The sequence below is a fragment of the Leishmania donovani genome, chromosome 25, assembly GCF_000227135.1.
Source record: "Leishmania donovani BPK282A1 complete genome, chromosome 25".
Classification (NCBI taxonomy): Eukaryota; Euglenozoa; class Kinetoplastea; order Trypanosomatida; family Trypanosomatidae; genus Leishmania; species Leishmania donovani.
Genome location: NC_018252.1, coordinates 138,914 through 156,413, shown reverse-complemented (window position 1 = coordinate 156,413; position 17,500 = coordinate 138,914). Strand labels below are relative to the sequence as shown.

Below are 17,500 nucleotides of genomic sequence, written 5' to 3'. Positions count from 1 at the left end.
TGGGTTTGAGCGTGTCTTTGTGTCTTTTCTTGGGGAAGTGAATCGGTCATCTCTGCATTTCTTTGGCTCTTGTTTTGCCCAGCGGCGAGAGACACACGTGGAGTTCCTTAGGGATACTCTGCTGCACTGTCTATTGAGTCGCGCATCTCCCTTCGTATCCCGATCACGCAACATCATCGCCACTCCCCCATCCGTCTCTTAGTCTCGTGCTTGGCACACGCGTTTGCACCACCACCACCATCTGTCTTGATATCTTTTCTTTTCCGGCTTATTGATTTTGAGTTGGTGTAGCTCCTACACGTATTCACGCGTCCCCGTCGCCGCCTTAGCTTGTGTTGCGTCTTCCTTTTCTTTTTTTCGCTCAGGTTTCGCAGTGCAAAGACACATTATTCATTGATTTCTCTCCTCCTCCGGGCCTTCCTTGTGTTCCTTGCTGGCCGGATCCTGTGAAGCGGTCCCCATTGTGCGCGGTTGCCTTCTCTCACTCTCTCTGCGTCTTTGTTTATTCCTTGCTGCTCTCTTCCCCTCTCGCTCTCTCTCACCGCCGTCTCTGGCCCTCGCCTCGCAGCTTGTGTCTCGACTTTTCTCCGGTGGCGCGCGAATGTGGCCACGCTCTTGTAGGGGCCCCTGCGGCACCTGCAGCAGGGAAGGGGGAGGCCAAAGAGCTGCATTGGATGCAGTACGTGTGCGTGTGTCTTCTGTAAGCGCCTTGCGCACATGCATGCACACACACACACACACACACACACACACGCATACTCAAGATAGAAAAAGAAACGCGAGAGAGTAACGATAAAAAAAAAGATGGAGGAACCGAACAGCAACAAAAAGATTTGATAAACGGTGATCGTGATGATCTGCGTGTGCTCTCGTGTAGCTCGACGTGTGTGAGTTTGTTTGTGTTTTCCGTTGCTCCTCATTCTCCTGGTGCTCTTTGTTTTATGCTGTCTCAAGCATTCTCTCTCTGCTAGTATGCTTGTCTTTATCAGCGAGCGAGCGCGCTCGTGCGCTCCTCTGCGTGCGCGTTATGACGATCGTGTGTGTGTGTGTGCGTGTGCTTGTACGGTGTGGCGGTCAATGAAGAAGCAAAGAAAAAAATACGGAAGCGATGGAAAAGAGGATGAGGGTGCGCCGATGGGGATAGATAGCATAGAAAAAGAGAAGCACGACTGCGCCTCGCTCCCCCTCCTCTCTCTCGTCTCTCTTTCTCCAGATCTCCGCCCCCAGCACAGGCGCGCGCGCACACACACACACACACACACATGCCGCGAAATAGAAGTGTACGCGCATAACGGAGGCACACCATGAAGGACAAAGAAAGAACGAAAAGCAAAAGGAATGGGAACGCATTTCCTCAAGACGCATCCCGGACCCCTCCCCCGTCCTTTCCGCTACCCTCCTTCCGTTGCATCTTTATGAGTTCTCTCTTGGTTTCTGTCGTTTCGTAGTTTGTAGATGGCTCATCTTGCTTTGCTTCTGTTGTCTTTCTGTGTGATTTCATGCCGCGCACACACACACCCTCTCCTGCCCCGCCCCCTCCCTCCCTCCCTCCACGAGAGAGCGTGTGCGTGTGTGCGCACCTCCATTTGGTCGTCTGTGCACCTCTCCCTCCTTCGCTGTCTCCGTCTATGTGAGTGGGCGGGGTGGGGGCGGCGCACGCAGGCGTGCTTGAGTGTGTATGTGTGTGCGTGTATGGGTGTCTGTACACATGACGTCACTTTCTTGTATTGTGTATTGGCTTTCTCTGTTCCTGCCCTGCCTCCCCCTCCTCCTTTCCTCATCCCCTCTTTGTGGCCTTCGTGTGCGAAACCCTCATTTTGTGCAGAGTCTCCCCCGACAAATTCCTTGCCTTTCCTCCTCCTCCGTCTCGTCTCTTTTCTTCGCAATTTCATTTCTCGGTGTAACGCGTGTGCGCGTGTAGGCTTATACATATGTATGTGCGTGTGCTTGTGCGTGCGTGTGTGTGCGTAGTATCTCTCCCGCGCTGCTTCGTCGTGCGTATCTCTTTCTGTCACAGTTCTTGTTTCGTTGTTCGAGTGTCTTCACGTGATCTTGGTGCTCAGGGAGACCTCCTTCGCTGTTGATGAGCTGAACGTGCCGTTTTTTTTTTTGCGTGTTGTTGCTCTTTGCGTCTGTGCTGCTTGCGTGCGCGTCTGTGTGCGCCACTGATCTCCCTTTTCTCCCACCTCTGGTGGCCGAGGGAAGAAGGGGTGCAGAGGCGACAGACACTCACACATCTTCACATGCACGAGGAAAAAAAACAAAAACGTGCACAACTACATGCACTACTATGCCCCGAAGCGATCTCGTGCAGGCTGAAACCAAACGCAGGCAGACGTTTTTTTTTTGCGCTTAAGTTTGCTGTGCAGTCGCAGCGTCGTCCGTGAAGTAAGACGGATACACCTACCTGCACACACACAACGCCCACGCCCACGCACAAATACACGCGTTTTCACCAGCTCTTCCCACCTTCCCTCCCAAAAGCCAAAGACAATGGGTTACGCACAGTGCTATGTGCACGAACCTCGACCTTTTTTTACTTGGTTCGTTGGCACTCTTCATTACTGCGTGTGTATGTGTGTTTGGTTGTGCCATTCGTGCGTGGTGAAGAACACGAGTATGCAGCTGACCTGAGCATGTGTTTCTCTGTGTCTGTGCGTGTGTGCTCTTCGGCCCCCTTTTTTCTTCTTTTCATTCGTTGGTATTGTTCTCCTTCTTCGTTTGCTGCACTGAAAACACTTTTTCGTGTCGAAAAGCTGATGATCGGCTTCGAGGGCGGGGAGGGGGGGCGCTCTCTTTTATTTTTGTCTCCGCTTGCGTGTTTGTGTCTGTGCCTGTGTCTCTGTGTGTGTGCCTTTACGCTCTCATTCCATCATTCTCCCTCACCTCACCGCTCCACACGCACGCGTACTGCTCTACGCTGCCCTGCGCTGTTGCTCGTTTCGGGTTTTTGCCTTGTACGCAAGCTGGCGTGTGTGGTTGTGGGTGCGTTGACGCTCTACACAGCGCATGTGCTTCCGCAGATCCTGCATCTCTCTCTCTGTCTGTTTGTACGTGCAACGAGCGGCGCCGTTGCGGTGACTGTGGCGTAGGGCTCGAAGCGATCTCAGCTCGCAAGAGGGCTGCCGTGTTTTGCTTCCTCCCTCAAAAATAGCGCATCAGTCCGGCACTCTCCTCACTCACCGCCACAGATTCTCACAGGCGCACACGCAGAGCGTGACATGCGCTTATCAAGCTACCAGGCAGTTTGCTGCCCCCAGCTCCTACGCATCGGGCGACGCTTCCTTTCTTCTGCATTGCCGTCTGTTCCCACTTCTCTTCTCTCGCATAGCCTCTTTTTTTTTCTGTCGTCTACCCGTCTCTCGACATGCGTGTGTCTGGGTGTGCGCGGATGCATGGCCGGCGTGTATCCCTTGTGCGGTGCTGGGGCTTTTCCGCGACGAAAAGGACAATGCCTCTGCACAAAAGCAGAAGGGAGGAAGTGAGGACGAGAAAACAGCGGCGCCAGCACACCCCACGCACACTCGCCCGAAGAGACGTTGAGGCAGGGGGACATGCATGCACTTACACGCAGGCCTAAATCGTGCGCGGTGCGAGCAAGACGGATGCAGGTGGTTTTCGAAGGAGGTGGGAGGGAGATCCAGTAGTCAGGGAGCGCATGGGATGGACGACTGCGTACGCAAAGGCACTTGCTTGCTTTCGTTTTTCGTTTTGGTTTTCGGTTTGTGTGCTTCATTCTTGCGCGACTGCTCCTTCTCTGCCCGCTGTCTCTTCCACCGCGCACCCCAACGGTTGTTCTCCCTTTCTCCCTCCTCATCTTAGCCTTTCAATCTTCTTGTTCTCGTCGGTTGCACTTCACACACACACACACGCACGCACCTCACCCCCCCTCCAGCCTCACCGCTTCAGTGCCTACCCCCACCTTCTCCTTCTCCCAAATATGTCCGAATACACATTGGACGGGCTGCGAGGAGAGGAGAGGAGAGAGGGGTGTGTGGGTGGTGCAGAGGGCGGCACTTGTCCTTCTTTTGATTTTATGTTTCGTTTCCGTTTTGTTTTAAAGTTTCATTTCCGGTCTTGTTTTTTTTTTTTTTGTTCTCCTAACCTTTTTTTTTCTCGGTTTTGCGTGTATGCGTGCCACGTGTGTCGTGTGTATTGTGCGTGTTATGTGGGCTCTCTCGTTTGTTTTGATGATAGAAGTAACACACAGACAATGTTGTTGTGCTATGTTGTCTCTTTCTCTGTCTGTCTGCAGGTGCTGATGTGTGTGCGTGTGTGCCGTGTGTGCAGAGTGTGCGTGCGTATCGTCGCTAAGGAAACCGAAGGAGGCCAACATGAAAACCAAAAAAAAAACGTAGAAAAGAAAACCAACCACAACGAAACAAAAAGGATGGCCGACCTTCTAAGAAAGAAGACGCACACGCACACGCACACATTCAGACATGCAGATTTTACACGTGCTCAGGCATCAACCCACGCACTCACCCTTATAAGCGAACGACTTGGCACATGCGCAAGTGCGTTTGTGTTCAATCAACTCTCGAACATACACACGCACACACATCAGCACATACACACCTAACGACAGACACGCGCAGGCTAACAGAGGTACGCATCCATCGAAGCACGACGCCTCGGCCTCTCGTCTCTCCTCTCCTTCATCCCTGTCCACCATACCCAAAGAAGGAAAACACCATCAAAGAAGTATGTTTTGTTTCGCGGTAGAAACCTGACCCCCGCCTTACAAATAATTCAATCCGAGCCCAACACAGCGCCAGAAAAGGGACTGTATCCGTGAAGGCCGCGGGAAGAAAAAAAAGCGGGCCTGGGCACGGACCACTGCGACTGTACGAGATTATGTGTGCGTTTGAGAGTGGGGTAAGATCATGCCTATCTCTGTCTCTCCCTCTCTGTGCGCTTGTGCGCAAGCGCATGTGTGCCCCTCAAGACGAGCACACACACACACACACACACACACTTGCGAATACACACTCCCTGCAACAAGGATGTGCTGCCCCCCCTACCGTTATCCAACCTCAACTGGATGACGAAGGGGCACCTTGGTCGAGTTGAGGCACAACTGCAACGGCTTTCTGCTCCCTTGCTGGCGTGTGTCTTCTCTCGCTCTCGGCTCGGTGCACCTGAGTGACTGCCTCTATCGCTTTCTCATATCCTTTGTCTTTTTCCACTCCATTGCACACCACCTCCGTCACCCCCCCCCACCGGAGGGCGGGGCGACTATGGTGAACGAGGGAGAGGAGGGAGCAGAGGTGCAACGCAAAACGCGGTGTCGTCCTGTCTTCTCTCGCTGTGCTGACGATGGCCCACTCTTTGGTCGCTTCTTTCTCTTGCGTCCTTTTTCTGTCGATTTTTTTGCCCACCGTTGGTGGCACTGTCGCGCAAGTCTAGCACGCCTCTGGCGCCATACATAGACAGAGAGGCGGTGCCACCCCCCGTCCCCTTGGCTGAGGGTCGTTAACCCCGCACTTGCTCACTCTCCTTCACCTGCTATTGCTTTCGTTTGGCAAGCTCGCGACAAGACTACCAAGTTTTTCGATGCACGTGCCGAGTGCAGATAAAAAACGATTCACAGAGAAACACGTACATTGACACCGTTCCCAGCGGCTCTCTCCACGTGCGTGCCTCCACCCTCACGAACACATGCAGCGGGAGGAAGTCTGTGGAACTCGAGAAGGCTGGTAAGTTCACTGTGCGGTAAGTCTTTCGCTCTCTCTTTCTGTGTTCCGTTTTCCTCATCCACTACAGAGAGACAGCTTCAGCGCGCGTGCGAAAACCACCAACTCGCCCTGAAGCGATCGTATTGGGCTTATCGGCCAAGTGAAGGCAGAGGACGCCGCATCTCTTCATCTTCGGTTATGTGATTCGAAAAGAGGTCTGACATCGCGCCAGCTTCGCCATAGAGAGAGGAGGCACAAAACGAAGCACTCACGCAAGCAAGAGGACACCGCGATACACACCCAGAGAGGGAGGGAGATAAGTCGCATGTCTATTACTGGCGAAGCGCGTTACGCATCAAGTCCGCACAGCGCCATCTCGGTATCCTCCTCTTCCCTCAATGCTACTTCCTCGTCAACATCGCCATCTCAACTCGTCGAGTATCCTGGCAGGAGAGGCAGCGGTAGTGGTATTCTCGATGATGAGGGAGTGTCGCCCCGTGCGCGCAGCCCTCGGCTGTACGCGGACAGATCTGTGAAACGGCGACGGCAGTCCACCGATGGCAGGCATCATCAGCTCCTCGTGTACGTGGCACCGTCCACGACACGTCAGTTTGTGTCCGTGTCGAGCGCGCAGGCATACTTATTGCGGAACCGCAGCGCTTCACGTGGCCATCTCTTGAGCACGACAGAAAACCCGGAAGACGACGCTTGCGCCCACCAATCAGCGTTGCGTGGCGGGCACTGGTGTATCGCGTACGAGGTCGATGCCAGCTGGCGAGCGGCCGTGTCCGCCTGCAGTGATACGGAAGCGGCTTCTACCCCCTTTTCTCCGGTACGCTGGTGCTTCACGCTGGAGCCGCTACCTGCAGAGCAGCTGGCGATGTGCCGCGCCGCTCTCTGGGCCTGCATCTCCGTCTCCTCAGGCACCGCGGCAGCCGATCACACACCTCCGCGGCAGTGCGCAACCGCATCCTCGAGGCCGACGGCATCGCAGGACTGGATGCTGCACGACATTCTTGTCACACCCCTCTACGTGTGCGTGAATGCCGCGGCTGTCGTGCCGCTCAACACAAGCGCTGATCTTCTTCTGGTGCGCAGAGTTGCAAGCGGGGGTGTGCCGGCCGATGCTGCGGAGGTGATGGCTGCAGCGTCAGCTGCGCTGGAGGTCCTGCTTCGTGAGTCGCCGACGTGTGGCGCGCTTGTCTACGCTCTGCTGCAGCAGCAGCGGCAGCGGACGGTGCACGATACCGTAGCCTCGCCTCTTTCCATCCTGGACAGCAGCGCCTGCATCTTTGCAGAGGGGAGCGACTTTACCCAATACGAGGAGGCGCTGGCTGCAGACGTGTACGTGTCGGCGGTGCCTTCGTTGCCGGCAGCACCACCGTCGACACGCCTCCCAGGGACTCGCTCGCCAGCTGAGACGACGCAGTTGGTGACATCGCCGTCTGCGCCACCTGAGGAAGAGGGAGGCAACGCATTCGACCACAGTTTCGAGGCATGGGCTGCGAAGGTGTCGCAACATCTCCTGCGCCGATGGGCGCGCCTACCGTCGCAGACTGTTCTTTGCTGTGGGGAGCGGCAGGCGACGCTGCGGCATCGCAGAGGACTGGTGCTCCGTCACGCCGCGGATGTGCGGGGTAGCACCACGCCCGCTTCTGCTACTCAGAGTGACTCATATGTGCGGAGACTCAGGGCAGCGCTCTATCTTCTGGACGCACTGCGACCCGTTGGCAGTTTGCCGGGAAGACATATCTGTGACCGCGGTGAAGCGAACTCGAGCGTTGTGGTTGACGCGTTGGAAGTGGTGCTCGAGGAGTGCGAGGAGGATGGCAGGCGCTGCGAGCCACCAGAGCTGCAGCGCCGCTATCGCTTTCTACGGGGGCGTGCGCGGCGAGTGGCAGCGTTTGCGCCCGCTGCGGCGCTTGGTTGGTTGGCCGACGGATCTCGCTTCATACCAGAGCCAGACTACTTGCAACTGCCGTGGTGCGCGGCACACGCGGCAGCGTTGACTCTGACTGCCGCGCAGGTGCATGCAACATCTTCCTCTACTCCTTCGCATGCTCACGTGTCTTTGGCAGAACTTGACGCCTGTATGGACACCCTCCAGTTCACAGCCGAGCAGCAGACGGGCCTGCATGAGCTCGCCTACAGTGTGCTGTATCTCGCCTCGCTGACATTCACATCACAGAGGGGGTCCAGCGGCGGCCCTGCAGCGGTCTCCTCCAACTCACTGCCGGCGCTGAGCGCTGCCGCCCAGCTTCTGCGCCTCCCAGCGAGTGAGCTTGTCGCCGCGTTGACGACAGTGGCGGCACGCGAGGGTGTCCAGTCCACCTCAGTGGCAACGCGGCATGCCTTAAACTGCGCCGGCGCGATGCAGATGCAGCGCACTCTAGTGGCGCACCTTGGCGGACTGGTGGTGCGCACGCTGATGTATCTCATCAACGCAGCCCTTCACGTTGATGGCCGCGTCGCTGCGGAGGCGCGCACCCTCACACTTGCTGCCACCGCCGATATCGAAGACACGGCGGGACAGGAGCAACATGCTCACATGCCCGACGCACACGGGGAGCGTCACGAAGGGTGCGGATGCGGCCTTACGAAGTGGTACGCCGCGTACGTACGCTGCCACGCCGCCATGGCTGTACGCGATCGGCTTGTCGGCGCCCTGCAACGCGAGGCGTGCTACGAAGGAGTGGAGCTGGAGGTGGACAGCTGGCTTGATGAGCTCTCCGCCGCATCGACTGCACCCATCACCACAGCACTTCGACTGGGCAGAGTAGCCGCAGAGGTGCGCGAGATTGCGACGCGGGTCATGATGCCATCGGCGAAGCAGCGAGGGAAAGGCACCATTGTCACCCCTCACACCGCTGCCGGTGCTTACGACTTCGCTGAAACCACATGTGATATCCCTGTGCTATCGGAGCTGGCGCACATTCTGGAGGCAGTAACGTCCAGGTGTATCGGCGTCGATGTCTCCGCGGCGCCGCCTTTGTCTTCACCGGAAGCGGTGCAGTGCATACTCACGGAGCAGCTTCAGGCGCTGGCGGCATCGGCGCGTCAGGCAACAGCCAGCGAAGTGGTCGACACAGCCATGCGGGCGGCAGAGGTGGTGTGCACGTGGGAGGGCACGGCGTCTGCCGACAGCAGTGCGTGTGATGGTGCTCTTTTGCTCACCTTCCCGTGTGGTCTACACCCCCCTCTTAGACTATCTGTGCGCTGCCTTGCTGTTGACATCTTTACCGCTGCACGCCTCTGCGTGACGGGCGCCACGCTAGCGATGCAGCAGATCATAGGTGACGTGAGCAAACGGTGCGCGTCTTGGACCTCCGCCGGCATCTCACCCGAAGGTGAGGGGAGGGGCGAAGCACGGATGGTGCAGAGCCCACTGCATCATGTGGATCGCGGCCGTGGTGGAGAGGAGGGGATGAGTGCTTCACCTACGCTAACCCCGTTCTCTGCCCACGCAGCCCTGCAGTCCATACTCGCTCATCGTCACCGCAGCCGCAGTTCCATTGCTAACATAGCGATGAATGTCGGTCATCGTGACGACCACACCGCCTCTCTGGCGTCCGACTTCTGGTATGTCATCCTCGCCGTTCCCGTCCTAGCGGAGACTGCGAGCTGGGGGTCTTTGCCGGATGCCGGCGACTTGGACCAGCACCAGCGGAGCTCACCAGGTGCCTACCCTTTCCTCGAGCCTGTGCTTCCCCACGAAGCACCAGTTCCCCCCACACCTGCGCCGAGGGTGGCGCTGACGCGCGACGACGCCCTGGCGACACATCTGCATGAGCGCGATCCGCTTGTACTCGCCTTGTTCTTCTGGTCTCGCCTCTGCCACTGCCACGTGTGCCCGGTGCCTGTGTTTGCGAAGGTGTGTGCGGTGCCGCTGTTAACGTCGTACGCGCAGTGGCGTCCGTCTATGAAAGCGTCATCACACAATACAGCGACCACTAGCTCGGCAGCCGTGGAGGGCCGAGAGACTTTTCTGAGCGAGAGCACTGCGCGCACGGTAACCGACTCCGCCTCCAGCGCTCCTGTACGCACGCCACGGCTACGCATGCGTGCCATGGCGCCTGACGACGCGGCCGCCGAGTTTCTGAATCGAGTGCGTCATCTGCAACGTCAGGCACGGCACCGCGAGCTGTGCTTACTGGCGCTCACAGAGGTACCCTGCTGCAGCGATGGCGGTGTGGTGCTTGGGGTGAGTGCCGTTTTCCTGAGATCTGCCGCCGTGGCGGCGATACGGTCGTGCTGCGCGGAGCTGCGCGAGACGGCCGTGCGGTGCCTTCAAGAGACCGGCCGCGGCTTCCTTGCCCGCCGCCGCCTTTGCTTTGCGCACGAGCAGCAGCGGCAGCAACGCCAACAGGAACATCGCCGGTCACTGCGTTTGACCAACAGCTGCCTCGGGAACGCGGCGGCGCCGGCGTCGGCGGAGATGCGGGAGCGCGGGGCTCTCGAGCACGCGAGAGACGCACAGCTGGCGCAGGCAGCCCACGAGCGGACGCATGCCCTCACTTACTCTACGCGGCACCTTAGCCACAATGTTAGTCGGCTGCAGCAGGGATGGACGGAGACACTGGAACTGCTGGAGGGCGAGCTGGTGGGCGCCATGGTGCAGATCAACACATACGAGACGCAGAGGTGGTCCGCCGAGGACGCGGCGCGGCAGGAGGCGCGTCTGGCGCTGCGCGTCCACGAGGAGGCGTGGAACGAAGTCTGGGCGGGTGCAAAGGAACTTCGAACGCGTCGTCAGGCGGCCCTGGTGGAGCGGCGGCGGCGTCGCCCATTTCCTCTTGCACAGAGTGCAAGTCAGGGCACGACAGCGATCGAGGAAGGGATCCGACGAGCAACTGCCGCTGCCCATCACACGTCGCAGCTGAGGCGCGAGGCAGCACAGTCAGCAGAGGCGGCGTTGCTGTCACAGTTGATACGAGCGAGCCGTCGCGAGGATGCGCAGTCGCTTGCAGATCACGTACGGCGGCAGGAGGCGCGTGCGATGCGCCTGGCGGACAGCCGCCAGCACGAAAACAACGACGCAGTTGCGTCTGAGGAGGCACAGCGACATGGCGGACGGCGCGAGAGTGAAATCACTGCGACGCTGCCACGGCACGTGGAATCGCCAACGGACTTTGCGAGACGGCAGTACAGCAACCCTGAGGGACTGGTGCTTACCCGTCCGCGCCACTCATCGGATAAGCGAAGCACGGGCGTTGCGCTTACTCGCTCTCTCGGTGAAGGCCGCACTCGATCGATATCTGTATCGCGCAGCGAGCGTGGCGGGGCCGGGCGCACGCCCATTGCGTCGATCGAGCACACAACGACGGCAACGGCGGATCCGTCCGAGTGGGCGGTGCAGCGGGACTTGATGTCGCTGTGGGAGTCATCTCGCATGTCGGTTTGAGCTCCTCTCCTCTCTCTCCACCCTCTTCTCTCTTATCGCCCTCCAAAAACGAGACGGCAATGCGAATGTGTGCGTGCGCGCTCTGTGATGGCTCTCTGCCCTTGTGTTACTGTCTCGCTCTCGCTGGGCTCTCGATAGCTTCTTCATCCTTGGAGCACAACAGCATCTGCGGTGCACGGCGTGCCCCCTTTCTCCTCGCCGTTTTTCTTCTCTCTCGGCGCTTTAGACATACAGCGAGAAGAACACGTGAGCCGCAGAAAACACATCTACCGGTCGAGGATGGCCTGCTTGATGGCAGCGAAATGGCTTTCGATGTGCTTCTCCTCCTCTCCGCCCGGCAGCTGTCGCCCCAGCAGGTGGCCATCACGCCATGACGCAACGCTGATAGCGTACGGTGTAGCGTATTGTCTGCCGCTCACGGGGAGCTTCATCTTCTCTCTTCTCTCGTGATTGCCTTTGGCGGTGCGCAGATGGACGGTTGGACACACTTTGGTGATCACTGGGGTGGCCACGCTACTGAACTCCACCATCATCTCATCCCTCGCTCCCTCTCTGTTGTCATCTTCGCCCGTTTAGCATCTGCACACTCACGAACGCACAGCACGCCTGCAAGTGCGCACTCGGTCGTTTTTATCCGTTTGCACACGCGACAATCTATCGAGACCTCTCGATTGCTTCCCGCATCACGGAGGCGGCCAAACCACCTGGAGACGGACGAGCGCGTCTACGCAGTCGAATCTCCTTATTTCGCCTCTTGCTCGATCTCTCTCTCTTCGCATTCCATTCGACAGCTTGGGCGTCGCGAAGACGTCCCCTTCCCTGCCCGTACCCCTCTTCCCCTGTAGCGAGAAGACACAGCCATCAAACACACCTCCTCTCCCCTCCCCGTGCCGCCGCTGCGTGCCAGAAGGTGCGTGTGTTTTTCCTGCGTGCGCGCACATGTGAGTGGCATTACGACGCCGTGGTGTAACACAAGAGGAAGCGGCAGCATAAAAGAGTGAGGAGACAGGAGGGGCATACCTGGAGCGAGCGCGGAACGAAAACGAATAGAGCAGCTCAGTGCTGAAAGAGGAACAACCGATATATATTATATAGCACGCAGATATTGAGTGTGTGTGCGTGTGTGTGAGTACGCGAGAGCGAAGGAGAGGCTGTACTGGGCAAGGCGTCGGTTGGAAAGTCGAAGCACAGGCGCACCTACGCGTATACAAGTCTCTACGCACGAATCGAAGGTGCGTCGTGTGTGTGTGTGCGTTGTGTGAACGTGGCCGCACGTTCTCCTGTCTCTCTCTCTCTCTCTTCGGCAAATAAAGCATTTTTCTTCTTGTTGGCTTTCCTGTCGCACTTGCTCTTCCTTTGTTTTGTGAGATTTTACTTTAAACACGCGCCCTCCTTCTTCCATCTTCCTCCTTTCCCTTCCCCTCCCCCCCTGTGCTGGATAAGACACCTCGGCGATTGTTGTACTCGAAGGCATCCAGGTACACGCGCAGGCGCCTGCTCTCGACAGACTCCGGCATCCGCCGCCGTCCACACCCCAAACCCACAACCCAGAGCGCATCGCACCCGTCTCCCTTCGCTTGGTTCCCTCGTATTCCTTGCTTGCCTTACTTCCTGTCGAGTCCAAACGGAACAGCGCCCGCAGCGTTCCCCTCCCCCTCCCCTTTCGGCGTTTTCGTTGGCGTTGGCCGCCTTGACCTCTCTTGCCTCTTTCATTGCCGCTCTTCTCTCTCTTACATCTTCCGCTTCGTTTTCTTCTCTCGCTCACCTGCTTGCCCTGGCTTCCGTGCAACGGCGCCCGCCCGTGTGTGTGTGTGTGTGTGTGTGTGTGTGCGTGCGTGTCTGCGACTCCTTTCCTTTCTCCCTCTCCCTCTGTCTTCCGCTTGCCTTCGCTCTTTGTTGCCTTTTCGTGTCGGTTCTGCCCTGTTTGGTCTGGCGTTGCTGTGCCGGTTGTTGCGTGTGCGTCCTGCAGCGTACCCGCCTCGTCCCTCTGAGGCCGCTGCTCGTTCTTCGTCTGGATCTCGTCTTCGACTCACGGGGGAAGTTGACAAGCCAAGTGAGGCAGCCGCTTGCAGCGCTGCTGTTCTCGGTGGGAGCCCCCTACCCCTGCCTGTCTCGTTTTACACGTCTTTTGCCGTTGTTGCGCGGCTCCCCCTTCTTCTCCCCTCCCCATTTACTTCTCTTGACTGTTTTCCTTTTCGGTGGAGCGTGGTGACTCCCCGCATTTATCCACGAACCATGTGCACCCCTACGTCTGTGGCCGGCGCGGTGATTACGCTTGCCGCGGCGGCGCTGCTGCTCCTCGGCGGCGCGGCTGTGGAGCCCGCCAACGCGGCTCGCGCCGCTGCTGCCGGCTCCGCGTGCGGCAGCCTCGCGCATGTGTACTACCTCCCTGACGGACAGGATTTCCGCGGTACGGTTCACGTGACCGAGGGCGGCATTCCGTGCCAGTTGCGGTCCTCGCAGACGCCAAACAGCCACGAGGTCCCGCTGGACTCTGCCACCGGCGTTGGAAACCACAACTACTGCCGCGACGCAGGCGGACTGGGGCGACCCGGCTGCTTCGCCGCAACCCCCGTTGGTGCCTACCAGTTATGCGCGGTCAGGGCGGTCTGCACGGCGAGATCTTTGGCGGCGCCGACGGTGCAGTTCTGGCCGGTGAGCGGGACTAAGAGGGCGGCCGATGGCAGCAGCAGCTACCTGGCTATCAGCTGCCACCCCCGGCCGTGCAGCATCCACTACGTGCTCGGTGCTGAGGCCATCGCATCGGCAAGGTCGCCCGTGTACACACAGCCGCTCTTGCTTGAGCAGTCGACGACTGTGAAGACGTACGTGAGGTACGAGACGGCGGAGCCGATGCGCGCGCAGGCGCGGTACACCGTGACGCCGGCCGCGACCTCGACCCCGGCCGCCTCGATACAGTTCATTCCTAGCGATGCCGTTGTGTACTCTCACCCTATCTTCGTAGAGCTGCAGGGCATCACAAATGCCAGTGAGGTGCTCCTCTTCTGGGCCGACGACTTTATGAATCCCACCACCTACACCGGCGGCGCCTTCCGCGTGGAGAGGTCGACGAGCGTCGTGGCGGTGGTGAACAGCACCTACTTAGTGTCCGCCAGCTACAAGCTTGACATCACGGCACCACCTCTAAATGTTTACCCGCCCTCTGGCACCTACGTCGGCGGTGTGACCGTGCTCGTGAGCGACCCGCAGCCACCAGCGACGTACTACATGTACGTGAATCAGTCTACGGACTGGCAGTCGCTCGGCACGCTTCTCTTCCCATGGACCGCCATCGGCACCAGCGAGCTCGACATTCGCGCGTTGCACGTGGAGGGCATCGAGTCGGCGGAGAAGGTCGTCTATGAGGTGGTGCCAGCGACGCCGCCCACCATCTTGCCCGACGCCTCCATCGCCCACCACCGCCCCGCCAACGTAACTTGCACTGCGCCGCTCGGGACACCAGTTGCGCTGTCGGTGTACCGCGACGCCGTGATGCAGGACGCGGTGGCAGAAGGCGTTTTCTCCGCTGTTCTGAGCGAGCCTGGCGCTTACACGGTGAGTTGCACCTACGCAGACGATTTGCACGCGACGCACACGACGATGGCGATCCTGCAGCTTGTTGCTGTGCCGATGCAGCCACCGACCTTCACCCCCGCGTGCGGCACCAGCTTCCCGGCCATCGCGCTCTCGCTGCAGATGCAGCTGAACGTGTCAAACCTGCTGCCGGGTGACCTGGCCACGTCGTGGTCCATCTCTGCCTCTGCCGGCGGCGGGGCCCGCATTCCTATGATCACCCGTTGCGCCGACGATGATGGCGTCTTTGAGTACGACGTTCTCCAAAGCAAGTCGATCCAGGAGCCCACCACGATGGAGGTGTACTCGACGGCCCGCTCGCTGAACCCACTAGAGGCGGACAGTCCACGCACCTCGTGCACGTACTCCCTCTACCCCCTGGGGGCGTCAGCCACGCCGTACTTCTCGGCGATTCCAGACTGCGCCACAACGAGTGCGCTGGCGAGCCCGTCGTGCATCATGGCTCTCAAGCTGCAGCTCGCCTCGTGTCTACACTTCTACTCCACCGAGCTGCTCTCGATAGACGCTCTCGGCCCGATCGTGGCTATGCGCATGACGGGCTTAGCGGCGGCGATTCAGACAGACATGTACACCCGCATCGGTGAGTGTCTCACCGGCCTGCAGCACCGCGGCGTCCTCTCGGATGTGCGCAATGAGACAAGCGGTGAGATTATGCTGGCGACGTCGTGGCATGTGGCGACGCCAACACGCATGGCGGCGCAGGTGTACACGGGCCTGCCGATCACAGTGCAAGTGTCAGGCTTCCACACCGATGCCGGCGCGTACCACCTGGTGCGCAGCGACTACAGCTGCGAAGATATCGGCGTGCTGCCTGAGGCCGTCCTCGAGACGCCTCCATATCATCCGACAGCTGCCGGGTCGTCGCGCGTCTCGCCTAGCACCGACGGCTCCACCTACCTCACCTTTCGGGTGCCCATCGCGGGGCAGTACAAGCTCTGCAGCTACATCAGCAACGCCCTCTACGAGGTGCCCTTCAGCTTCTCCACGGGCGGCGCTGCCGCACCAGCGGTTAACCAGTACTTGGATGTGGTGGTACAGCCGTGGCCGACTGTGGACGCCGTGCCCGCTGAGGAGTGCGGAGGTCTCGTTCCACCCGACAAGGAGGACGTGGCTTTCTCCCTCTCCATGGCCGCCGTCCCGGCTGGCGCGTACGCATCTTTAGCATACTCGTTCAACAGCGCAGGCTGGGGGTCGGTGCCGTTCGCGATCGATGCGGCGACACAACTTGGCGGTGCCGCATCGCTGAGCATCGGCCCGCTGAACCGCTACACGCGACCACTGGAGGTGCTCGACGCTTCCCTCGGCCCCACAACGGGGGCTGCGCAGACGTGCATCTTCTTTGTCTCTGCCGCGAATTCATCGGTGCAGCGGGACGAAATCACGTATCTCTTTTACAAGATGAACTCGAGCGAGGTGCCTGCCGACTTGACGGGGGTGATGCTGCTGCTCCAAGGCCAGTTCCAGCCGGCGGAGATGATCGTGATCGACGTGTACGAGAACGTGACGTTGAACCCGACCACGGCCAAAAAGTCCTCGTCGCTGCAGCTACTGCGCCGCGTGACGGCACGGCCTTCGGCGGCGACGGCGTTCGCGGCAGCTTTGCCAGACGCCATCCTTGGCCTGCCAGCCGGTGCGCAGCACATACCGTACGTGATTCACGTGACGCTGGATGGCGTGCACCTGACAGCGGCCCCATCGACAGTGGCACTGTCGCCGTTGGCGCTCGCTATGGAAGCCAGCACAGCGTGCCCCTCCGGGCTCGCCTTGAAAGGCCAGTGTCTCTGCAGGAACAAACGTACAAAGGTGATCTCCGCCTGTGGGACGGCGATCGAGGACAGCGGCAGCAGCGACGCCGGCGAGCCTCAGAGCCGCAGCAGCGCCGACTCTTCCTCATGCTCCACCACAGACTCCAGCGATGACACAGACACGAAGACCGTGTCCCTGGGACAGCGGCTCGCGTTTTTGTTCGCCTACTTGGGTCTGCTGGCGGCCATCGCCGGGTACATTTTGATCTCCATCAAGCGCGGCGGCGAGCGCCGCCGACAAACACAATGCGCGGAAGATGTGGCCGTGGAAAACTCGTAGAGGAGGGTGAGGGTACAGCGTGGTGAGCCGCTAACACCCATGCACACGCGCGCACGAAGGCAGAGATGGCATCGTGCTGACTCCAAGCGACACTCGGGGCTTACGGCGCGACGGGAGCAGCGCGGCTGCTGCAGAAGTTGCTTGCTGAAAGGGTACGAGAAAATGGCGAACCTCATTGCAGAAGGTATTTGTTGTATGGGGGAGGAGGGCGGTGGCCGACACACCGGCAATCCCTGGCTTTCTCTCTCTTGTGCTTCCGAATCTCCGCGGGGTGGTGAGGCGAGAAGTCAGAAGTCGCTCGCACGCTGCTGGGCCCTTGTACGCACTGGGCAAGTAGCAGCCGTCGAGAAAAGGCGTCATGCCGTCTCCTGAGGGCCCAGGGACAGGGCCGCGATGTGTACGCTCTCATGATCCGAAAACTCACCCCCTCCTTGCCTGCATGGCCTCTGGCGTCTATCCTGTCCTCTGCTCGCACAGCGTGGCAGCTGCAATGCACACACACGCCCCTCTCGCTCGCTGCACTCTCTCCTCCCCTTTCAGCAAGCAACTTCTGCAGCAGCCGCGCTGCTCCCGTCGCGCCGTAAGCCCCGAGTGTCGCTTGGAGTCAGCACGATGCCATCTCTGCCTTCGTGCGCGCGTGTGCATGGGTGTTAGCGGCTCACCACGCTGTACCCTCACCCTCCTCTACGAGTTTTCCACGGCCACATCTTCCGCGCATTGTGTTTGTCGGCGGCGCTCGCCG

At 59.5% G+C, this 17,500-nt stretch overlaps 2 protein-coding genes across 2 annotated transcripts; both read left to right on the top strand.

The window, feature by feature from the left end:
- Positions 1 to 6,558: 6,558 nt before the first annotated feature.
- On the top strand, positions 6,559 to 11,079 carry LDBPK_250490 (hypothetical protein, conserved; the record flags this gene model as incomplete). Its single annotated transcript, XM_003861331.1, has 1 exon — positions 6,559 to 11,079. The coding sequence occupies one exon, from the start codon at positions 6,559 to 6,561 to the stop codon at positions 11,077 to 11,079; it is 4,521 nt and encodes a 1,506-aa protein (XP_003861379.1).
- Positions 11,080 to 13,314: 2,235 nt separating this feature from the next.
- Positions 13,315 to 16,758, top strand: LDBPK_250480 (hypothetical protein, conserved; the record flags this gene model as incomplete). Its single annotated transcript, XM_003861330.1, has 1 exon — positions 13,315 to 16,758. One exon carries the CDS (start codon positions 13,315 to 13,317, stop codon positions 16,756 to 16,758), a length of 3,444 nt encoding a protein of 1,147 aa, XP_003861378.1.
- Between the last annotated feature and the right edge of the window lie 742 nt (positions 16,759 to 17,500).